Raw genomic sequence first — 21045 nt, forward strand, 5'->3', positions numbered from 1 at the left:
TGTGTTCCTAGCTTCACATGTAAGCTATCCTTAGATGTGGGGGGAGGGGAGACAACTCTATGAATCTCTGTTTATTCTCTAAATAAACATTTTGACAGAATAAACTCTAACTTACTGATTTGTAGTATCACAGTGAATAAATGGATGTGAGTCTGGTAAAATTTGCAACAAAAAAAAAATTACTCTTTTTGTTTATGAGAACATTACTTTTCATTTTGACAGAGAGTCTTTTAATTTGAATGAATTCCTGTCCACAGAAATGGCTGGGCAGGGAGTTCATAATTAGCTACTTAGTCAGTTGGTTGTTTTGAGAGTGCAGTAAGGACTGTCTGTGAAAATGAAATCCAGCACAATAATGAAATCACAAATTAGGCATGTCTCATCTTAATAAACAGTGATGTTTAATTATGAAAGAATCTGTACTTACTTGCCAAGTGCAAAACACTCCATCTTAACAGTAGATCCCTTTGCAGCTGTAACTGTGTAAGGAAAATGGACTTCAATTTTTGGTTCATATTCCCCCATGACACCTGGAACATAAGGAATGTTTAAAATATGAAATAACATGAGTTTTCCACTATTACAGAAAAATCCTGTGGCTTGCTTTTGAATCTGCCCAGCAGTAAAGCTGGTAATTGATGGAGATAGCCTTGTTTGATCTGATATGCTGTGCTCAGGTCCAGTATATATATTCTGAAATGCTCTTCAGGGTTACCAGGAGCAAAACAGTGAGCTTAAGAAAAAAGATTTATTTTTCTTCAAAGGCAAGTTAATATTTAAGCTTTGAAAGATTAAAGTGGCCAATCAACAGAAAAGTGAGAATTTTCATCGACCAAATCTTTGATTACCAACACAACAGAAATTATGGAAAATAAATCAACATATCATGCTGCGTTTGACTAAGGACTTTCCAAGCTCAGCAAAAAATCCCCTTAAATTATGTAAAAGCATTTGTGTACACAGATACAAACACAGATATGCAGACATTCAAAATTCAGTTATACAATTTTCAACAACCCTTTTAATTTGGGAGATAATTCTTTTTATCAGGACAACACGCTAAGTACTGTAAGATACAACTTGAAAAACATTCAGGGATGTGCAAAATATAAACATGGAAATCAATAGAATTATCTGGAATTTGCTGTGGGGTGACTGACAGCCTTGGAGAATCACAAGATTTTAGGAAATGAGAAATGAGTAGGGAAATGGAGGTCTGTTTTATAAGACAAGGTGAGAGGTTTGTGTTTGATGCAACTTGTACCAAATGTCATAATCGGCATGGCAGGAGAAGAATATGACTCTAACAGCTGTGTTTGGTTAGACTGAAGTTGGGCTAAGGGGGTAGGCAATACTCAGGAACAAAAAGCTATATTAAACAAAGAAAGAATTGTTCAGATTTTTAGATTAGGAAAACTGAATAAAATCTGACTTGTCGACAAAGCAGCAACAAGATAAATCCAATCTGAATCTGTAAAAATCAGTCAAGATTTTCCAAATAATTCTAAAGTAAGTAAATAGGAAAAAGAGATGAAAAGAAAGGAGACAAAAGAGATAACTTTCTTATGCAAGAAAGAGAAAAGAAAGGAGCATAAGAAGGAGTGTGGAAGTAGAGGAATATGAGCTTTATAGTTGAGAGAAGACTAGACTGACAGAGAGAGATGGAAAATAACCCACAACCTATAAAAGGAAAAAATAATATGTAAGACCAAAATGGTAAAACAGATACTTCTAGCCCTTCAAATGTTCCTTATGGGGCTTAGGATTTTCCTGTGGGGCTGTACTTTCTTTTTCCTCCTGTCCCACAGGTTCCTACAGCATGGTTCTGAGAGAATGTCTGAACATATATGCATTTTAACATTTCATTATGGGCTTAAATTTGGTAAGAAAATCTAAATGTGTCTGATACATGAATCAAATGACAGAAGCAGAAAACATAAAATGCTTTTATTTCAAATAATGTGATTCCATAAATAATGTAGTTTTATAAGTAGCAACAGACTTCTTTTTAAAACACATAATCCTGCGATATTACATGTGCTAGCAGTAGTGACCCATTTTCCTCAAAAACATGACAAAATCAATGCTTTGACATTGCTTTGTTAACTTGTGAAGAAATACTGTCCCCTGTATGAAAAGGCAAATTTTGAACCAATTCTGTCATTAAAGATAAAAAGGCTTTTTTTTTTTTTTAATTCCGGGAAAAAAAAAAAAAGGAAATTAAAATCTGTGTCCAGGGTATTAAAATAAATTCATAGCATCAACCAAATTGTATTCAATTAAATTTTTCCTTGACCTAGGCTGAAATGATTGTTAGTCTAATGTGTCATAAAAATATTATGGATTGCTTGTACTATGTCCATAAATTTCGTAGTTTAGTTACACTCTTTGTGACTTCTTTTACTGTTTCATGTATTCCTTTTATGATTATGAATACTAGTTTCTGACTCAAGGGAATGGCCTGAAGTTGTGTCAGGGGAGGTTTATGCTGGATATCAGGAAAAGGTTCTTCACCCAGAGGGTGGTTGGGCACTGGAACAGGCTCCCCAGGGAAGTGGTCACAGAACCAAGCCCCCCAGAGTTCAAGAGTCATTTGGATGATACTCTCAGGCACGTGGTGTCACTCTTGCAGATGATCCTGTGCAGGCCTAAGAGTTGGACTTGATGATCCTTGTGGGTCCCTTCCAACTCAGCATATTCTGTGATTCTGTGACCAATTACATAGTTTATATCTGTCATGTCTTTTGCAAACCAAAAAAACCCAGACAGTTAATCCTTCCTTACAATGAATCTTTGATAAACTTGCAAACATTTCTAGTGCCCATGTTGCAACATTTCAAATTCCATTCTATCATTTAGAGATGTGAAGTTGAGAACTGCACGACAATAGTGAGGCTGTAGATCTTTCTCTCACACTTTTTTTCTCCTTGGGATTTTTTTTTGTTTGTTCCTTATCGCTTTTCTCACAATTCAGTTCTGTTTGCTGCTTTGCACTTGAGTGGATGTTCATCCACAATGGCAGTTTAATCTCTTTACTGATAATATCTAATAAAGGTATATTTTTAGGTTTAGGTGTTATATAAATTTCCAGTGGGTGACCTTATTGCCTCTTTGTTCTGTTTATATTATCACAATATCATTCTGCAGCTCTCCAGGATTAGTTTTTGTTTTAACTATTCTGAATAATTTTATATTAACAATCTTCTCTACCTCTCAGTTTATTTTGTTTCCATATAGTTTTTGTGTGGAATGGTGAAATTCCAGAAAAGTATTCTGTGGCTTGACTGACAATCTCTCAGTTCTTCAAAGTGTTCAGATACTCCTATAACAGGTGGATTTTTAAATCAATTTTTAGTTAAAAATGGGGCTGTCCTTCAGTGTCTCTGAATATTTAATTTTTTTGACAGCCTTTGATGAATGACCTGTAAAGAACTACTTGAAATGAAAGCTCACAGTAGAACCTTGACTGTTCCTATTCGTATTCTCTCAGACTTTTCAGGAAAGTTATATACAGACTGAAGCAAGACTTCCCTGTTTAAAAGTTGCGTCTTTGATATATGACTGTGTAGTAAGACTACTGTATGTGATAAGTACAATCCTACTGATTGTACTTTTCTATGTATTTTCTATCAACGCACTTGATACAGAAGTCAGATGTACTGTCTGACTCAGTAAGTAAGCTCCTCAGATGTTCCTAGGAGTCCCTTTTTCGAAAAAAAGCACCTTTTCTACTTACCCTCCTCCTAGTCCTGAGGCTCAGTAAAGGAAAATAGTACATTCTGCTTCCTTCTATACAGAAGTCTGGACTTTGTGATTTGTTAGTATTTGTAATGTCAATATTTCTTCTAAAATTTCTTCTATTGAAACTTCAATTATGAGAACTTCAGTCTTGATAGGAGAACCTCTCTAGGTCCCTTTGTAGTGAACACTACTAAAAATAGTTCATTTATGTTTTATAGTGCAGCCTTGAATTCCTTAGGTGTTCCTTTTAAATCTCTGGCATCTTCTCACTGAAAGGTTTTGTGCTTCAATTAATTTAAAAAGGGGTGTTTTTGCTTTTGTGTGAGATTTTCTTCTGGAAAATAATTCTATTGAGTTGTCATATACTATTTAACATTTGACTTTTTTAGTCCTGAATAAAAATACAGCTTAAAATAAGATTAAATTATTCCTGCATTTAAAATAATACAGTAAGTCTGTACCCATCTGAGGGACAATATTATCTTTCAGATCTTATGTTTTTAACTTACAGTAACTCCCTTCAGTAAATGCAATTTGTACACGTACTGCATGCTCTTTGCAAGTCATGCCATTATTTCCTGTTCTTAATGAAATGTGATCTACTAATGCTTTATACCATGTCTTGTTCTTCTGGGTTATTGCTGCAATAGCACATGACGCGCCTGCAGCAACTGGCAGCAAATATATAAAAATTACAGAGCAATTGCTTGGTGTCACAATGAAAATTAGGAAACAAAAGTCTATTATTGCAAAGGGATATTTTTCATCATTATTATTTATGATCTTTGAGACTATGGAGGCCATTGCAGTTGCACAGCCATTAAGGGAATTATCAAGGCTTCACCTTCTCACATTACACTATAATTGCTTTGCTATGTCAGTGATACCTCCAGGGTCTTTGTCTTTCCAGCGTCTGTTTTGGTCACTATGAGTCAGTAATGGTAAAACAACCACCATTTGCATTTTCATAAATGTTTTTGTTCATTTGTATCAGATGCTAAAAGGAATTTGAACTTTTAAGAAATATTGAAGCTTTGAGTTATGCGCACTAGAATCAATCTCTCTCAGGCTTATATACATAACTCTCTTTCAGAGGTTTGTTTAAGGCCATAAAAAATCCTCTCAGTCATTTTTTATTTCCAGTTATCAAACATGAAATACAACAATAAATAAAATTGATCAGCACAGAATAAAAACATAATATACGATTTTCAAGTGGTTAACAAATCACCGAGCTCACATGGTCTAAGCACTATAGAGCAATGCAATGCCATTCTCAAGGCTGCCATGCTCTGCCTTTGCATGAAAATGGTTCCTTTCCGACAATCTTTTACCTTTCAATAGCTGACCTCCACAATTCAGTATTTCTTGGGCTAATTGCTTACTTTACACACTCTCTACTTTACAAGCTGTGTCTTTCATCAGAGTTCAGATCTGGGTATGAAAGGATTGGTATAAAACACACAGCTTCAAAATAGATCTAGTTTACCAGATCTTGAAATTTTGTCTGGGATTAGAAAAGGATTTAAAAGCCAAACTTAACTGTTTGTTTAAGTAAATCTTATCCCTGGTGTTTACTCTGAAATGCATCATTCCATTTAACATTTCCCAGTGTCTGGGTCTCTGCCCTTTCAGCCAGGGTCTTCCTTGGCTATGGAAGGTTTAAAAATTAATAATCCTCCTGTTCTGTCTCTGATTACCAAAGAAAATACAGATTCAAATGACTGAACATATCTCAGGAAAAAGCACAATTTGAACTTGTTAGAATCAGTGGCTTGTTAGTCACACAGGCAGAAAGGGAGCTCAATTTTTATGGAAGAGGTGATTTCCATATTCTCTCCTTCAGATATTTTTTAGAAGAATGCAGTTATAAAAAAGTAACTGTTCTCCAACTCTAGTAAAAAAAAAATAATCAGAAAATCAGGTTTATTTTTAGTAAGTGGTTTCATTTAATAAGTTGTCCAACTTTGCTGTAAATCTGTGACAAGTTCAAATCTCTGCTATTCAGAGTCCTATGAACCTAAGCTATAATGTCTGCATTTAATTTTTCTATGAAAAAAATAGAGATGACATAATAATGTGACAAATACTGATTGTGAGATGCTCAGATATCACAGGAATAGATGTAATATTCAAGCACTTATAGATATTACTACAGCTAAAATTCTTTATATTACCCCCTGCGGACCATTTAATGGAAATGGAGAATGGAATAAAGTAGTAAGATCAGTTCCTGGTTTTCCATCCTTTTAGCTAAGAACAAGGGAAAGAGCTACAAAGAGAATATCAGACATTACCACTTTGAAAAGGACTACTCTACCTCTTCCTCTAGTCTGCCACTCCATGACTTTTACAACCTTAGATGAAGAGCATAGAAAAAAATGTGAACCTATGACTGTATCCATACAATAAGAATTTTTTCCTTCATGGGGGAAAAAAATGAGATTGCTGAGAAATCATGACACATCATCTTACTCTGGCTGTGTAAAGGCTAACACTTCTTTTTCAATAATCTTCCAGATATTAACTACCCTCTTGAATCTCCCAGAACATTTCATCTCCCATCATTTCATCTAAAATGGTTTGGGTTTGTTTTAAACTGTTTAAATAATAGCTCTTTAACTTCCTTTGGAACCTAATTTGCAATGGAACAGGTTACAGGAAATACTTGAATAAGTGGCTGCTAGACATTTAAGACAGTAGCTAGAAAAGGTTATAAGATTCCTGGCTAAACATCATCAGAGTTCTAGGGATAAAATGAAAGCCAAATATTTCCTGTACTCAGGAGAAGGATTAGGCATGGATTGATACTTATCATTATTTTATAAGCAAATGATACAACCCCCCCATTCAATGACTAAGAGTGTTTGAGAACTTTGGGTGAGGTCTTAATCAGATAGTATAGAATAGTTAATCTAGGGTTTTTTCAGCCTGGACAGTGCTCTAATAACAAAATTATTTGGGATTCTTACTGGTTTGAATGTTCCTCACAATTTGTGGGAAACCTCTTCAAGAGTGATGAATTTGTCCTGCTGCATAAGAATTCCCTAATAATTTTACAAATGAGAAGTTGAGTTTCCTACCACATTGTAATGATGATCTGTTGTGTGAATATGTATCCAAACTCAAGAAAATTTTGACTAAGAAAATACTGCAGAAATGATCATGTATAATTTCTTCTCTCATCAATAATCTGTGATGAAAACTAGGGTTGTCTATGGTTGTCCTAGTTACAGCAGCCCAGACCAGTTCATCACTGTGTGGGTGTAACCCAAACTGTGTATTCTACACCCTCTATGTCATTTCCCAGGAACTGTTAGCAATAGACCATTTGCAGCAGCTGCCCAGAGCACACCTGACTCATCAGGCTATAAGCTGGGTGTTAAGAAGTCTGTGAGATAGGAGCGATGTTCCTATCCTCACACCAATGACACAGGCGTGATAACTCCCCTCCAAGGAGTCATTAGCATCTCCACATCCAGCCTCAGGGGTCATGTCTGCTAATGCGCCATCAAGGATTCCAAAAATATCTCCTGACTCACAATCACCCGTTGTGGAACTCCCTGCCCTGGGGGAGGTACTGGGTATTCCCACTCAACGTGAGTGTATATCATCTTGGGGTCTTGAAGACTTCTGGGCCCCAATTGTTGGATCCAAAGGAGGACCAGAACCTCGACCAGACTGTGACCAGCACTCTCACAAACAGGTTTTTTCTCTCCTTTTACTTTGGACTCAGGGGACCATGCGGGGCTCAGCACGAGGGCAAACAAACACCATTTTGTTCGTGCCCCAGGGTGCTGGGTTATACATCTGGGTTTTGTGGGTTAAAACCAATTGTTTGTCCATATAATTGTATTTATTGTATTATTTTTATTAAATTGTAACTCTGACTTATAATCTCTTTTGAGTTGTGTTCATTTCTCCTGCCAGTTTACCTTTAAACCAGCACAATAGTGTGGATCTTTTTGTGACAAATGAATATTTAGCATTTTCCCTGAAGACCAGCACCATTAAATGTCTCCAGATATTTATTTGGAAAGAGAGCCCTGAATGCATACATTTACAATGACAGTAAATTGACAGCAAAACTGAATTAATTCAAGTATAATGATGATACCCACCATTATATCGACTGCAGCAGAGATTTTCAATGCACTGGGAAGAATTTATTGACTCATCTGCTATTAATCTTATTCTAAATGGAAGGCCCAGTGCCTGGTGTAAATCTCTAAAAATTAACTGTGGGAGTGGTTGTTTTAAGATAACTGTTCACAGCATTTCTTCCACTTCTTCCAAGTTTTGAGCTATAAATTTACCATTTGAGAAGCCCTAAAGAAGCTCATGTGAAATTGCATTCTGCAATGCACTGAATACTACAGGGCTCTGATGTTTTCATACATTAGAGAGCAAATCCTTTTACACATCACTGGATGGAAAGAGGTCTTTACTGGAATATATCCTAATATCAAATAAAATTTAGTAATTAAGTTTCTGGAACAAAAATCATAATGAATATAGTGTAAGAAGAGCAATAAAGGTAAAGTGTAGGGCAATAAAGGTAAAAAAGATCAGATTCAAGTGAAAAAAAATGAACTAAAGTTTAAACAAAACTTTCCTGTTCCCACTTTAAAATCCATCTTTTAATTGTACTCTATTTCACCAGTTCAGCAGTTACACTCTAAACTTTGTCTAGAAAGTCCTTTCTAGTCCTTTCTAGTCCTTTCATTACTATCTTAATAATATTTTATTATTTATAACTAGTAAAATGTCATGTATATAAGTCATATATACAGAATTGTTTCCTACCTCTTTTAAACATTGAATAAAACTGAAAACACTTCATTTTCAATTGAAAGTGGGTGTGTTATGGTTCAAATAATGAGAACTGTGGCCAAACCCTAAAGGCACAAGAGCAATGAGGTAGTCTCAGAATAAGCAACAAGATAAACAATGGTATTTTCTCTAGTTTTTCAAATGAGAGGCCAAAATTTCTGGTGTAAAGATTTGGCTACAGAGGTCTCTGCTTACCTGTATTTGAAAATGTTTGGAAGCAGTAATTATGACCAAGGCTGCTGTCTCTGTCTACGTAGAAAAGTCTTTACTGAATCAGAACCTAGACTTCAATCCATCAAATTTCCCAATATAGATGTAAAGTGGCATCTAAGCTCTTCTTCTAAATTCAGCACATCTGGCTATTGGACAAAACCAAACTTACCCTTTGAACATTCAGAGATGAGTGGGGGTGTCTGAATGGGTGGTATACAACTTTCCAGTATGAAGATTTGTGCATATATAGTTTTATGGAAACATGAAAACCTGAACATTTTCACCAACTGTGTATATAGATAATTTTTCTGAGCAGCCATGCATATCAAGAAAAATCAGTACTCACTACACTAGATAATATAACAACTTGCTTGAGAGGCCTAAGAATATAAGTCAACAAAACCCCAAAGAAGTATCACTGGGGTTTTTTTGTTCCATTTTGTTTTTAAAGGAGAAGAGATTATGTTGAATTTGGAAAAAGAAATCCATGGTTTCACTTCCTTTCAGACATCACTGGCCAATGTTTACTGTTCCTCTTTTCCAATTGCCTGATGTTCACCCAGGATAAGCTCACAAAAGATATTAAAAAACCTGTGAAATACTATTTAACTAAATGATTAGGAGGAGGATCTAATTTTCATGGGGTTTCTAATTATCTTCCTGATGGCATGTTCACAGTTCTTGAAGAAGCTAATTTCTCCTGTAATAGATGACATAATTGTTAGCACTTCAAATATGACCTTAAGTTTCATTTTTTTTCCTTGAATCCTGCATGATTCTTTTACAAGATGAAAACAAAATATCCCCTTTCCAGCTATGTGCCAAAAGTGTCAAAACTGTTGTGGTATCCAGAGAGAGTATTTGCTTTGTTTCTGATCAATTAGAACACTACTATGAAGTAGTGTTTCTCTAATATTCATGGTATGTAATTAAATGGAAAAAGGTTCCTAAATAAGAAGTGTTTTTCAGTTGAGACTCCTCATATAACCATTCAAATACAAATACTTATTATTTCCTCAATATGAAAGATCGAAGTAACAATAATATTTCTCCTCCTTTAGCAACAACTATTGAAATATCCATTGGTTTAGACCCAACAGTAACAAATCATTCTGTTATAAATTCGCTGTAGTTCTAACTTCGAGCAAAACTCCTGCTGTTCACAATCAAATTATTTCGCCATGTTGACAAGAATTCCAAACTGACAGTGCCGTGCTCCACGACTGCAAAGCAGCAGTCACTTGTGAATTTGTATCTAAGATCCTGAGACAGTAAGATGAATAACATTCAGTATGACCATTCTTAATAATCTGAAACCATTCACATGTGTAAATGTTATTTTCATTCTCAATTTGCACAAATTTTAATTCAGTCATCATTAATTAAAATATTACCAACACACTTCGGTCTGAAATCTTAAGAGTTACAGTTTGATGCAACATCTTTCCTAATCCTGAGTTGAATTTAGAGGAATATTTTTTCTCAAGTTCATTTATTTTATGGTTTGTATACTCTGTGTATGGATCAATTAACTCTTTCCTTTGTGCAGGTTCCATAATTCATCAGGAGAAGAAGCGAAAGAAAAAACACGAGTGCGGATGTGCAAGATGATACATCTAGAATCTTGAAATACTTTAGCTATTAAAAGCAACAACTTCATTTCCAGCAGAGAGTGTTTCTGTAAACTAGTGGAAAAACTTAGCAATTAAAACTCCTTTAAAGCAGACTAAATTCAAGAAAACTTTCACAGTGGAATAGTTCTTTCTCTACACTGAATCCTGGAATCTTTTCCAAACCTTCCCCAGTTTTCTTCCTGTAATACTCTCCTGGGTTCAGCCCTTTTATATTGTTGAAAGACCATCCCAGGTGGTTTTCTCTATACCTTTTTTTAGGTTAAATGCTTTACAAAACAGTGTGGTTTAACTTTTGTGTGCTGTTTGATAGTGCTCTTAACTATGCTACAATCCCTATAAAACACTCTGTAAAAGGTTTATTGTATAGGAGCCCTCTATAAAATTCTCTGCCTACTTATAGATTTTTCCTACCTATGGATAAGGACCACTTGTGCTGACTGTAATAGCTTTTCTAAGTAGAAAGAAATGTTACTATTTTTTGGAAAAAACCACCATCCAACCAACCAACCCTCCCCAATCCTTTTTTTAAATATATATATATTTACATATATATATATATATATATATATATGTATTTTTCTTTTCTTTTTCTTTTTTGTTAATTATAATATGACTACACTGAAGTTTCTTAACCCTGATTTTCATCCTATTGTTTTTGTCAACATTGCAGTGGGATCTTGGCACAAGAACAGAACAAAAGAGACAAAAAAGTACTAAATACTTGTAACCCATGACAGATGTACTGTTACTAGAGGAAAGCAGAGATTAGGTGAAGTCTTTTCAGTTTTCATAGTGATCCATTATTAAAATATCTCACTACAATTTTAGGGGAGAAACAACCTGTTTACTACAGGGTAATGGCTGTCCAGGGACATTGCCATTTTATCAGTCTTCCCCTAGAGCAAACCTTGCATACATGGATGTCTTTGTCAGTGCTATCTGTCTTTGTACACTGCTAAAGGACAAACTTGATTTTGACTAGACAGTTTGGCTCTGCTTGAAAAAAAATCAAAGTAGGATCATTTCAGCTTCGAGTTCTGTCCTGGAGTAGTAAGAAGAGTTCCCACAGTTCCCAGACAGTTTTTTTGGACTTGCACAATTCAAATACAAGAGGTGACTGCACAATCTTGCAGTATAATCCACATGAAACACGAAGCCTACAAGGTTGGAAACTCCAGAAAACCTGGCACAATTAAGTTACAGCTGAGTTTAACCTCAACAAAGATATTCAAGCCATATTTGCTCATGGAAAATTAGAAATGAACATTCTTAGTACCTTGATAACTATATGTTCTATCATAATAGGAGACTGTTAATCTCATTTAATTAATCAATAGAGTTAGGGCAGACAAAATTCAGTTCACAGACTATGATGACATGGAAAAAAAGTTAAAAGTCAAGGTCTGCATTCAGTTACATGAGAATACATCTGGTCAGACATACTGACCTCTGTTGAGGATAAACTAATTTGCTCTACTGGAACACAGTAGAAAACATCCTCTGATGTCTGAAATTGTACAGGTTCTCCAATTTTTTTTTCTAGAAATGTCACCATAGCAAAGCCAATAGGCAGTATCTACACAGAAATAAAATGAAGAATTACTTAATTCTCTCTTTTACAGTAATAAAGTTAACATATTTTCAAGAGAAATAAAGAAGATAAAAATGGGAAAAAAACTGAAATCTTATGCTATCAAACATCAATTTTTTTCTACTCCCTAGGTTTCTCTTTCCTAAATTTGAAGAGACTTACTGTTGTTTTTATGAGTCAAGATAATTTACTGCTCCTAATCAGCATCCAAGACTGCAAAGATCCATTTTAACAATGCTGTTTATTATTTGTAAACAGTAATTAAATAACTCCTCAAAGTTTGTAATGCATTAAAAGGAAGTTAATTAAATGATGCATAATTTTTTTTCCAGCTAAATTTTTTCTCCTCAGAGTTTTAGAGTGTTTTTATAACCCAGCTTGAAGTGAAATTGAATTATATGAAATGTCTGATTGTCAGGGACATCTGAACAAATGAGGTAGTCATTTTATTCAGAATCCATTGAAAGATTTCTTGATGTTTTTATTTAATTTGCTTCATATCAAGGAGCTAAGTTCCCCTTTGAGACATATCACAAAAGAAATAAAAGATTAATAAAATCCCAGGAAGTTCTTACAATCTTTCAGAGTTTGACATAATGCCTTAATATTATTCTGTTTCTTCTCCTAGATAAATGGATACCAATGTTGTCATTGGAGTGTTTTTCGTCACAAGCTGTCTAGTCCTCTAGTACCTGGGTGCAGGTACTGTATATACATCAAAATCCAAGAATTATGATAAGTATATCAATTAGAATATTTTTAGTTAATGATACATATGTCTAGAGAATACAGAGTATATAAATGGTTTTATTTATATAGTGCCACTTGTAAAAGCTGTTTAAAACCACAAGCTCTTCCTGTAGTTTCTAGTAAATGTGCCGACCGCATAGGACAATGTGAGTTATGATACCAACCATTGGAACTCAGAAAGCTGTATGATTTTTAAACCTAAGTGAATATTTGAAAAGTTAAAAATTATTCAAGTAATTTTATAATAAAAAAGCTTAAAAAGTCGTATTCAAAATCATATAGCATGACTCAGCAAACATAGAGTCAAGTGTATTTTCAGGTACTCGGATGTTTGTTTTAATGCCATTCTTAATTTCTCACTTCCTTCACAGAATCACAGAATCACAGAATATGCTGAGCTGGAAGGGACTCATAAGGATCATCAAGTCCAATTCTTAGGCCTCCACAGGACCATCCCCATCTCAGGCACAGCATGTGCCCGAGAGTATTGTCCAAACACTTCTTGAACTCTGTCAGGCTTGATGCTGTGACCGCTTCCCTGGTGAGCCTGTTCCAGTGCCCAGCCACCCTCTGGTGAAAAACCTTTTCCTAATATTCAACCTAAATCTCTCCTGACACAGCTTCAGGCCATTCTCTTGGGTCCTGTTGCAAAGAGGACATCAGTGCCTGCCCCTCCTCTTCCCCTCACAAGGAAGTTTTAGACTGCAATGAGGTCTCCCCTCAGTCTCATCTTCTCCAGACTCAACAGACCAAGAGACCTCAGCACTTCTCATACGGCTTCCCCTCAAGGCCCTTCACCATCTTCTTTCTTCACAAATTATTTTAATTTTCTTTAACTGATGAACACTTCTTTTCAACAGTTATCCCATATTTTGGATGTATATTTTAAAAATTTTGTCATCACCCTTTAATATTTGTCAATGAACAGGGCAATATAACCCAAGGCTATTTCTATCAAAATGAAAAAGTACATTACAATTAATGGATTTTTTTTTATTTTAATCCCAGATAGTTTACAAAAGATCCATATTATTGCATTCTATGGAGGGGGTAGAGTAAGGCAGATGTCTTAAATCATAAATATGATGTAACAATCAGAATTTTCCTTAATATTTTTTCAAGGTAGGTTTATGGAGACTGCAAGGTTAGGAAGAAAACTGGCGTTTCTTCACTGAGAAACTTTCGCAGTCATACAGGAAAGAAAGCAATTTACTAAGAAATATTAAAGAACTTCATGACAACAAAGGAGCTTTTCAGAAATCCCAACAGATTAAAATTAAGGCATGGAAGCCTAGTGGAAATTCATTCCTGTGAAAAAATGAATCAGCAAACTCGGAAATTGTGTAGGAGCTGTTCATCTGTGTGCAAATGCTTCCCCAATACTCCAGAACACTTCAGAAGGCTGGATTATCACCGTGGTGTGACATCCATGAAACACAAATTTGCTGAAGGCTGGTATATACTATCCACTTGAAATTTAAGAAAATCTGTAGTTTTCCTTCATAGATTTTGGTTCTTAGCTCAGTGGTGTAAACTGCTGCCTTTATCTTTATTTACTCTCTCCATTTCTTACACTATACTGTGTACCTGTGGATTGTTAGTGCAAGATGGATAATTAATCTGTTTAATTTCTGCAAAAAAATGGAACCCAATAAAAGTATGAAGAAATTTCATAAAGAATAAATAGAGCAAGATATGAATAATAAATATGAAAATAAAATTCTGTATTTTTTTTCCTCAGAGTTCAAACTGCTTAAAAAGGCAGTCAATGTTTGGGTTTTTTAACTTTGAGAGGTTGATATCAAAAATATCAAGTTCACTATTTAAGTCACTAAAATTAAACAGCTGAAATTCAATAATTAGCATAGGTACTAAACTAGCAAAAGCAAATAGGAAGTGATACAATAAAACATGCAGCTTTTTGCTGAAGAGACTGCATGCTATTCAGATGAAAATTTAAATTTGCTACAATGAATAAACATTAACCTAATTTCATGCTAATTAGGTGAACATACTTTTAATTTACACTTACATTTGTGTTTAAATCCAGCTTTTGGAATGTATGTCCAGCATAGGACTAGTCTTAGTACTACAAAAAGATATAAGTGAGACAAAAGACTCTATCTCAAAATTTTCTTTCTTTCTCTGTTTGATTTATGTAGGTATGGATTCACATATGCTAACATGTATCTGTGAAGAACCAGAAATCATAATGAAATATGGAACATCTTGGAAAAAAAGAAAATATAGGCACCTGTGGAATTATTATTCTCATAAATATTTTTTTTACAGAAAACGAAAGAAAAAAATCAATTATAACACAATAAATTGCAATATTTTTTGTTGCAAAAGAGCAAATGACAGACTTGCCTCCATAGGCAAATATATACCAACAGAATCAGAGCTACATATCATTTATATTGCAATGTCATGTGCTCCATAAGAAGTATTATTGGAAGATTTTTTCTTTTGATCTTTGGGAAAAAAACTAAGGCAATTTTTTTATAATGAGATTTAGGTACTTATTTACAGAAAAAAATACTGTGGTTATATGCCTTGATGAAATTCAAAACTACCTGGGTAACTAACTACCATAGTAGTCAAAGCTGTTATACTTATCTTGGTGGTACTTAATCAACAGATTGAATTGGAGCCTAGAAGTTTAACAGCTCTTCAGTCCAGCAACAGGTAAAGTTTTAAGCAACACAACCTCCATTCAGTTGTGCAACTATGTGTGCCTTGTGTCATCTGAGATCATAGAATCACAGAATCATCCATGTTGGAAGAGACCTTCAAGATCATCAGTCCAACTGAACGTAGCATCACCATAATCACCCTTAAACCATATCCCCAAGTGCCATATCCAGAATTTTATTCAACTCTTCTAGTGATGGAGACTCCATCACCTCCCTGGGCAACATATTCTGATGTCTAACCACACTGTCAGATAAAACTTTTTTTCTAATGTCTATTCTGAACCTCCCCTAGAGTAATTTAAGGCCATTTCCTCTTGTCCTTTGAGATGTGCCAGGAGAGACTGACCCCCACCTCTCTACAGCCTCCTTTCAGGTAGTTGTAGAGAGCAATGAGGTCCCCCTTGAGCCTCCTTTTCTCCAGGCTAAACAATCCAAGATCTCTCAGCTGCTACTCATAGGACACGTTTCCTAAAATTTTCAGTAGCTTCATTTCTTTTCTCTGGACTCACTCCAGCACCTTAACATCCTTTTTGAAGTGAGGAGTCCAGAACTGGATGCAGTACTTGAGGTGTGACCTCATCAGTGTCGAGTACAGGGGGACAATTACTTCCCTAGCCCTGCTGGTCACATTATCCTTGATACAGGATGAGATGCCATTGTCTTTCTTGGCCACCTGGGCATGCTGCTTGCTCATTTTCAGCCACTGTTGACTAGCACTCCGAGGTCCTCTTCCTCTTGGCAACTCTCAAGCCACTCTGCCTCCAGCCCGTACCGCTGCCTGGGGTTGTTGTGATCCAAGTGCAAAACCCGACACTTGGCCTTGTTGAACATTGTGCAGATGTCCTCAGCCCATATATTCAGCCTATTCAGATCCCTCTAAAGGGCCTTCCTACCTTTCAGCCGATCAACATTCCCACCCACCTTGGTGTCATCTCTAAACTGACTAAGGGTGCACTTCATCCCATCATCCAAAGCATTGACAAAGATATTAAAAAGGACCAGCCCCAGTGCTGAACCCTGGGGAACTGCACCAGTGACTGGCAGCCAACTCAGTGTAGCACCAGTCACCATCACTCTCTGGGCTTGGCCATCTAAAGAGTTTTTCACCCAGAATGCACCTGTTCAAGACATGAGCTGCCAGTTTCTCCAGGAGAATGCCTTGGGAGATGGTGTCAAATACTTTACTGAAGTCTAGGGAGGCAACATCCACAGCCTTTCTTTATCCACTAATTGGGCCACCTTGTGATAGAAGGAGATCAGCTTGGTCAAGCAGGACCTGCCTTTCCTAAAACCATGTCAGCCTGGCCTGATACCCTGTTTGTCCTATGCATGCTGTGTGATGGCACTCAGGATGATCTACTCCATGACTTTTCCTAGTTCTTAGGTCAGTCTCACATGCCTATGGTTCCCTGGATCATCCTTCCAACCCTTCTTGTAAATGGGCCTTATATTTGCAAATTTCCAGTTAACTGGGACTTCTCTGGATAACCAGGACTTCTGGTAAATGATTGAAAGTATCTTGGTGAACTCTTTCGTCAGCTCCCTTATTACTGTTGGGTGCATCCCATCCAGGCCCATAGACTTGTGGGTGTCAAATTGGTATAGTAGGTCACTAACCATTCCGTCCTGAGTTGCCAGGGCCTCACTCAACTCCACATCACTATCTTCCAGCTCTGGGAGTTGGGTGTCCTGAGGACAATTGGCTTTGGTATTAAAGACTGAGGCGAAGAAGACATTGAGTACTTCAGCCTCTTCATCATTCCCTGATGCTCTGCTACCTTCTGTACCCAGCGAAGGATGGAGACTCTCCTTAGCCTTCCTCTTGTTGCCGATGTTTTTATGTAAACTTTTTTTATTGTCTTTAACCACAGTGGTCAAATGCACAAATGATCTCCTGGCATCCTGCAGCTGGCCTGTATCCTCCATGTGGTATTTGTCAGTGCCTTTTGGATGTCTCAGTGCCTGAGAGTATCTCGGTGTGGCAGTGGCCACTTGGGTGGAGGCAACTGAACTGAGCCCTAAGGAAACAGACATTGTGAGAAAGGAGGTGGTGCCTCTCTCTGTCAGTGACAGAACACCAGAATAGCAAGGTGGAGTAACTGTTCTAAACAAAATACAAAGGAGTTGTCAGCTTGCGCCTCAGCCATCACAGTTGTAAAAATTCTCACAACTGTTGGACGTTTTAAAAGAAACCGCCCCCACGAAAAACTTTCCTTTGCCAATTGCTACAGTAAATGCATGTATATACTGAAAAACAATTAAATCATGGTTCTTAACTTAATTGGAGTATTTTTGGCTTAGTATTTTTGCTTTCGTGTAGTACTCAGAAATAAGGCCTTTCTTACCATCATTTCTCAATGTCAGAGGTGTAGGAGGACTCAAAACTCTGGCATTTGTCACTGTGTTTTTTACCAGGCATATATAACTGCCAACATCGGATGTTTGCACCTTGGAGATGTAGAGATTGCCTGTCTCCTGAGAGATGAAGCGTCTGCTGTCTTCTGCCACAAAAGATGGGAATTCATTAAATACCCAGCTATAGATGATCTCTAAAGAACACAGAAAGAAAATAAGAGAAAGTAATTACAGAAACAATACTGTGTCATGTTAATCGATACAATAAGTAAATGTTCACTAGCTTTATTTCAACAATCTAGGGGGAAAAAGTAAAAGGTTTTCAAAACTTTTTGTTTGATTATTTTAGAATTGAAGAGAATATTTTTTTTACAACCCTTGGGATTTTGAAAATGGCATAAACTTTGCAGCCACAAGTTCCCTGGAAAGACAGATTTAGTTGAGATCGGACTCAGAAAACAGCAATAAAATATTATATAATTCTCTTTTATAGTCTTTCAGGTCAAACCAGAAATAATATACAAAGAATTCTTTTCTCAACTTGTTCAGATTTGCAGTGAAATGTATCAGGATGCTCCCTATAGAGCTATAGATGACTTCTGCAAATGTGTGTATAAACAGTTTTTATTCTGAGTATCTGTTTTTAAAATCACCAGATTCTAATAACTCTTTAGCCTACTTTGTAGGTAACATTACTGCCTCACACTTCTGTCTTTTATATCTGCTTCATGGAAGAATTTCTGAACCCTTCCTTTAAGCAGCTTAAATCCCTACAATCGATGAATAATTCCTGAAACCAAAGCTACCAACTAATCAGTTGTTTTTAAAAACGGCAATTAAATCCAGTCCTTGATTCTTATTTTTATTCCATGAATCATCCTATTTACCTGAAAATTATATACTTTTCCCTTTATACTCATAATAACAGGTTGAGAAAAAAAATGGTTATTTCCTATCTCTCTGTATGAGATTGTATCATGATTTAATAAAAAACCTAGGTTAATTTATATCTCAACATTAGAAGTATCAGTAAAGTTAATGAGATTCTGATTTAGTAGGATATTCCTTGCAGGGAATTATTCATGTGGAGTTCCATCAATTCCGACTTTAAAGCCCTAACCTTATATATACTTCTTTACACACTGTTTTTTCAATCTTATCTTCCATTGTTTCATTCTGTCTTCACACCTTAAAAAAATATTGTTTACTACTTGAACTGGCATATTGGCTGTGAAACAATTTCTTCTGTAATCTCCCTCCTTGATAGTCTTCAAAGAACTGGCTTCAAAATGAGAAAAGCCAAAGTTAGTCCAGGTATATAAAGTCCCTACTACTGTTCTAAGATGCAAACTGCTCCACTGGTATAGCAAGTTCCAAGCTTTTAGACTGAAATTTCTTGGGTGACTACTCTCAGCTTCAACAGCAACAGGAAGACAGTACTTTCAAGTATGTCAATCTGGTTCTGTCATACTTTTATCCCCACTACAGTCAAAATGTTTTCTTGATATAAAATTAGTTGGAAAATGAAAAAGTCAAACGGGTGAGAGGAAATGTCTCAAAATTTAAATTTTGCTGTGTGCTTTTCTGCTGATGATAGGAGAGGAACTGATACAGTTGTTCTTGGTACAAGGAGTGTGAAACACATTAGCATTCTAACCTGGTGTACAGTTTGACTATTACACCATAGAAAGCATTAGAAATTCCAACTGATTTGCCCTTTCTAGCCTTGTGTTGTACCGTCCCCTGACATGATGGTGAGAAAGGAATAGAAAAATGTGATAACTGCTTTTTCAACCAATATAAGCAAACAATGCAAGAAGTATTGCAGATATGCAGTGTCTTCTGAATTAATTTTTAAGAAGTTCAGTATGGTTTTGAAATCAGATGAAAATTTTCTCATGAAAAACTGATGGTATCAGTAAAAAAATGCTATGTTGAAAGACCGAATATACTTACCAAACAGGAGGGGAAGACTCCAAAATGGGGAATTAAAGGCACACATTGAGATTTTGCTTAAATCTTTTTCAGATATAATAGTAATTCTGAGTGGTTACACAGGATCCTGAGGAATTAAAGGCTCTTGGAGAGCTCTCTGAGTGTTCAAATTTTCCTTCCTCTTATGTTATGTTTCAGGCAAAATACTAATTAACCCCAAATACATCTCTCTGAAAATTTCATTGCCACATTTTGCCATGAAGTCTTATCTGGAAGATATGATTCATGGCAGCATAAAATTCTACAAAGTGATAATGAATAACCAAGTTCAAGGAAAATGCTGCCTTTAGCTGAAGACACCTGTTACTAATTCAAATGGAAAGCAATCAGTCTCACTAATTGCTCTGATTTAAAAGTAGTTCAAACCAAATGCAAAATAGTCAGTGTGGGTTCATTGGCAGTTCATATAGAATATAATTTTCTCCATTTGTAGCCTAAAACCACACACGATTAATTATTCATTTATTAATTAGAATTAATACTAAGGAAAATATTCCAGGCAATAAATATTTATGCCCCTAAGGAAATAAATACTTAGTCTTTGCCAGTGCTGAATCCAGGGGGATACCATCATTTTGTCACCTTCTTAATTGCTGTTAAAAATGGAGTGATGGATGAATGGGTACTTGGATAGGGTCCTGTGAAAAAAAAAGTAACAGAACTGCCAAATATAAACCTCAAAGAATTTGTACTATAAAGCTGTGGTTAATGCCTTTTTTTTTGTGCATACCTTTAGCATCTGTATTCCAACCAGGATCCCAGAAAAAAAGCGTTAGTGGCTGACTTCTTGATCATTGTCAGCCCATTGACATTGAAAGAATTACTCCCATTTTTCCTTTCTAAAAAGCAAAATTCTGGGGATACATCTTAAAATACCTGAAGACTCTGCATCTGTATGTGCTCAGATCTGGAATCCATCTGGAGTTTTTGATTTCCTTTGCAGGTGAAAACCCCCTTACATATTTAATGATATTTTTTTTTCCTGTTAGATCTGGTTAATGAGTTCAGCAGTTTCTTAAATAAAATTTGAGGGTTATATCCATACAGTATGCATAGGCTTCAGTGGAAATATCTCAGGAAAATTATGCAATTTATAACGTATGCTATGCAGACCAATCAGAAACAACTACAGCTGGCTTGGGATCTGGGGACCTCAGAGTTTTTAGCTGACAGAAATAGATGGATGATCTTACAGAAGTGATTTTACAAAAAGGTGTTCACAGAATGACTGCAATTA

At 35.9% G+C, this 21045-nt stretch overlaps 1 protein-coding gene across 2 annotated transcripts in view; it reads right to left on the bottom strand.

Annotated features, from left to right (window-relative positions):
* The window catches only part of CNTN5 (contactin 5), a 320159-nt gene that overhangs the window by 142480 nt on the left and 156634 nt on the right, over window positions 1–21045 (bottom strand). For both annotated transcript variants that reach the window (XM_017816074.1, XM_017816073.1), the window contains 2 exons: window positions 17804–18007; window positions 428–530 (listed from right to left, as the gene is read on the bottom strand). In XM_017816074.1, coding sequence (XP_017671563.1) covers window positions 428–530; window positions 17804–18007 — 307 coding nt within the window. The remainder of the gene's footprint in view (window positions 1–427; window positions 531–17803; window positions 18008–21045) is intronic.

Source organism: Lepidothrix coronata, unplaced genomic scaffold, assembly GCF_001604755.1.
Source record: "Lepidothrix coronata isolate B3197 unplaced genomic scaffold, Lepidothrix_coronata-1.0 Scaffold53, whole genome shotgun sequence".
Taxonomy (NCBI): Eukaryota; Metazoa; Chordata; class Aves; order Passeriformes; family Pipridae; genus Lepidothrix; species Lepidothrix coronata.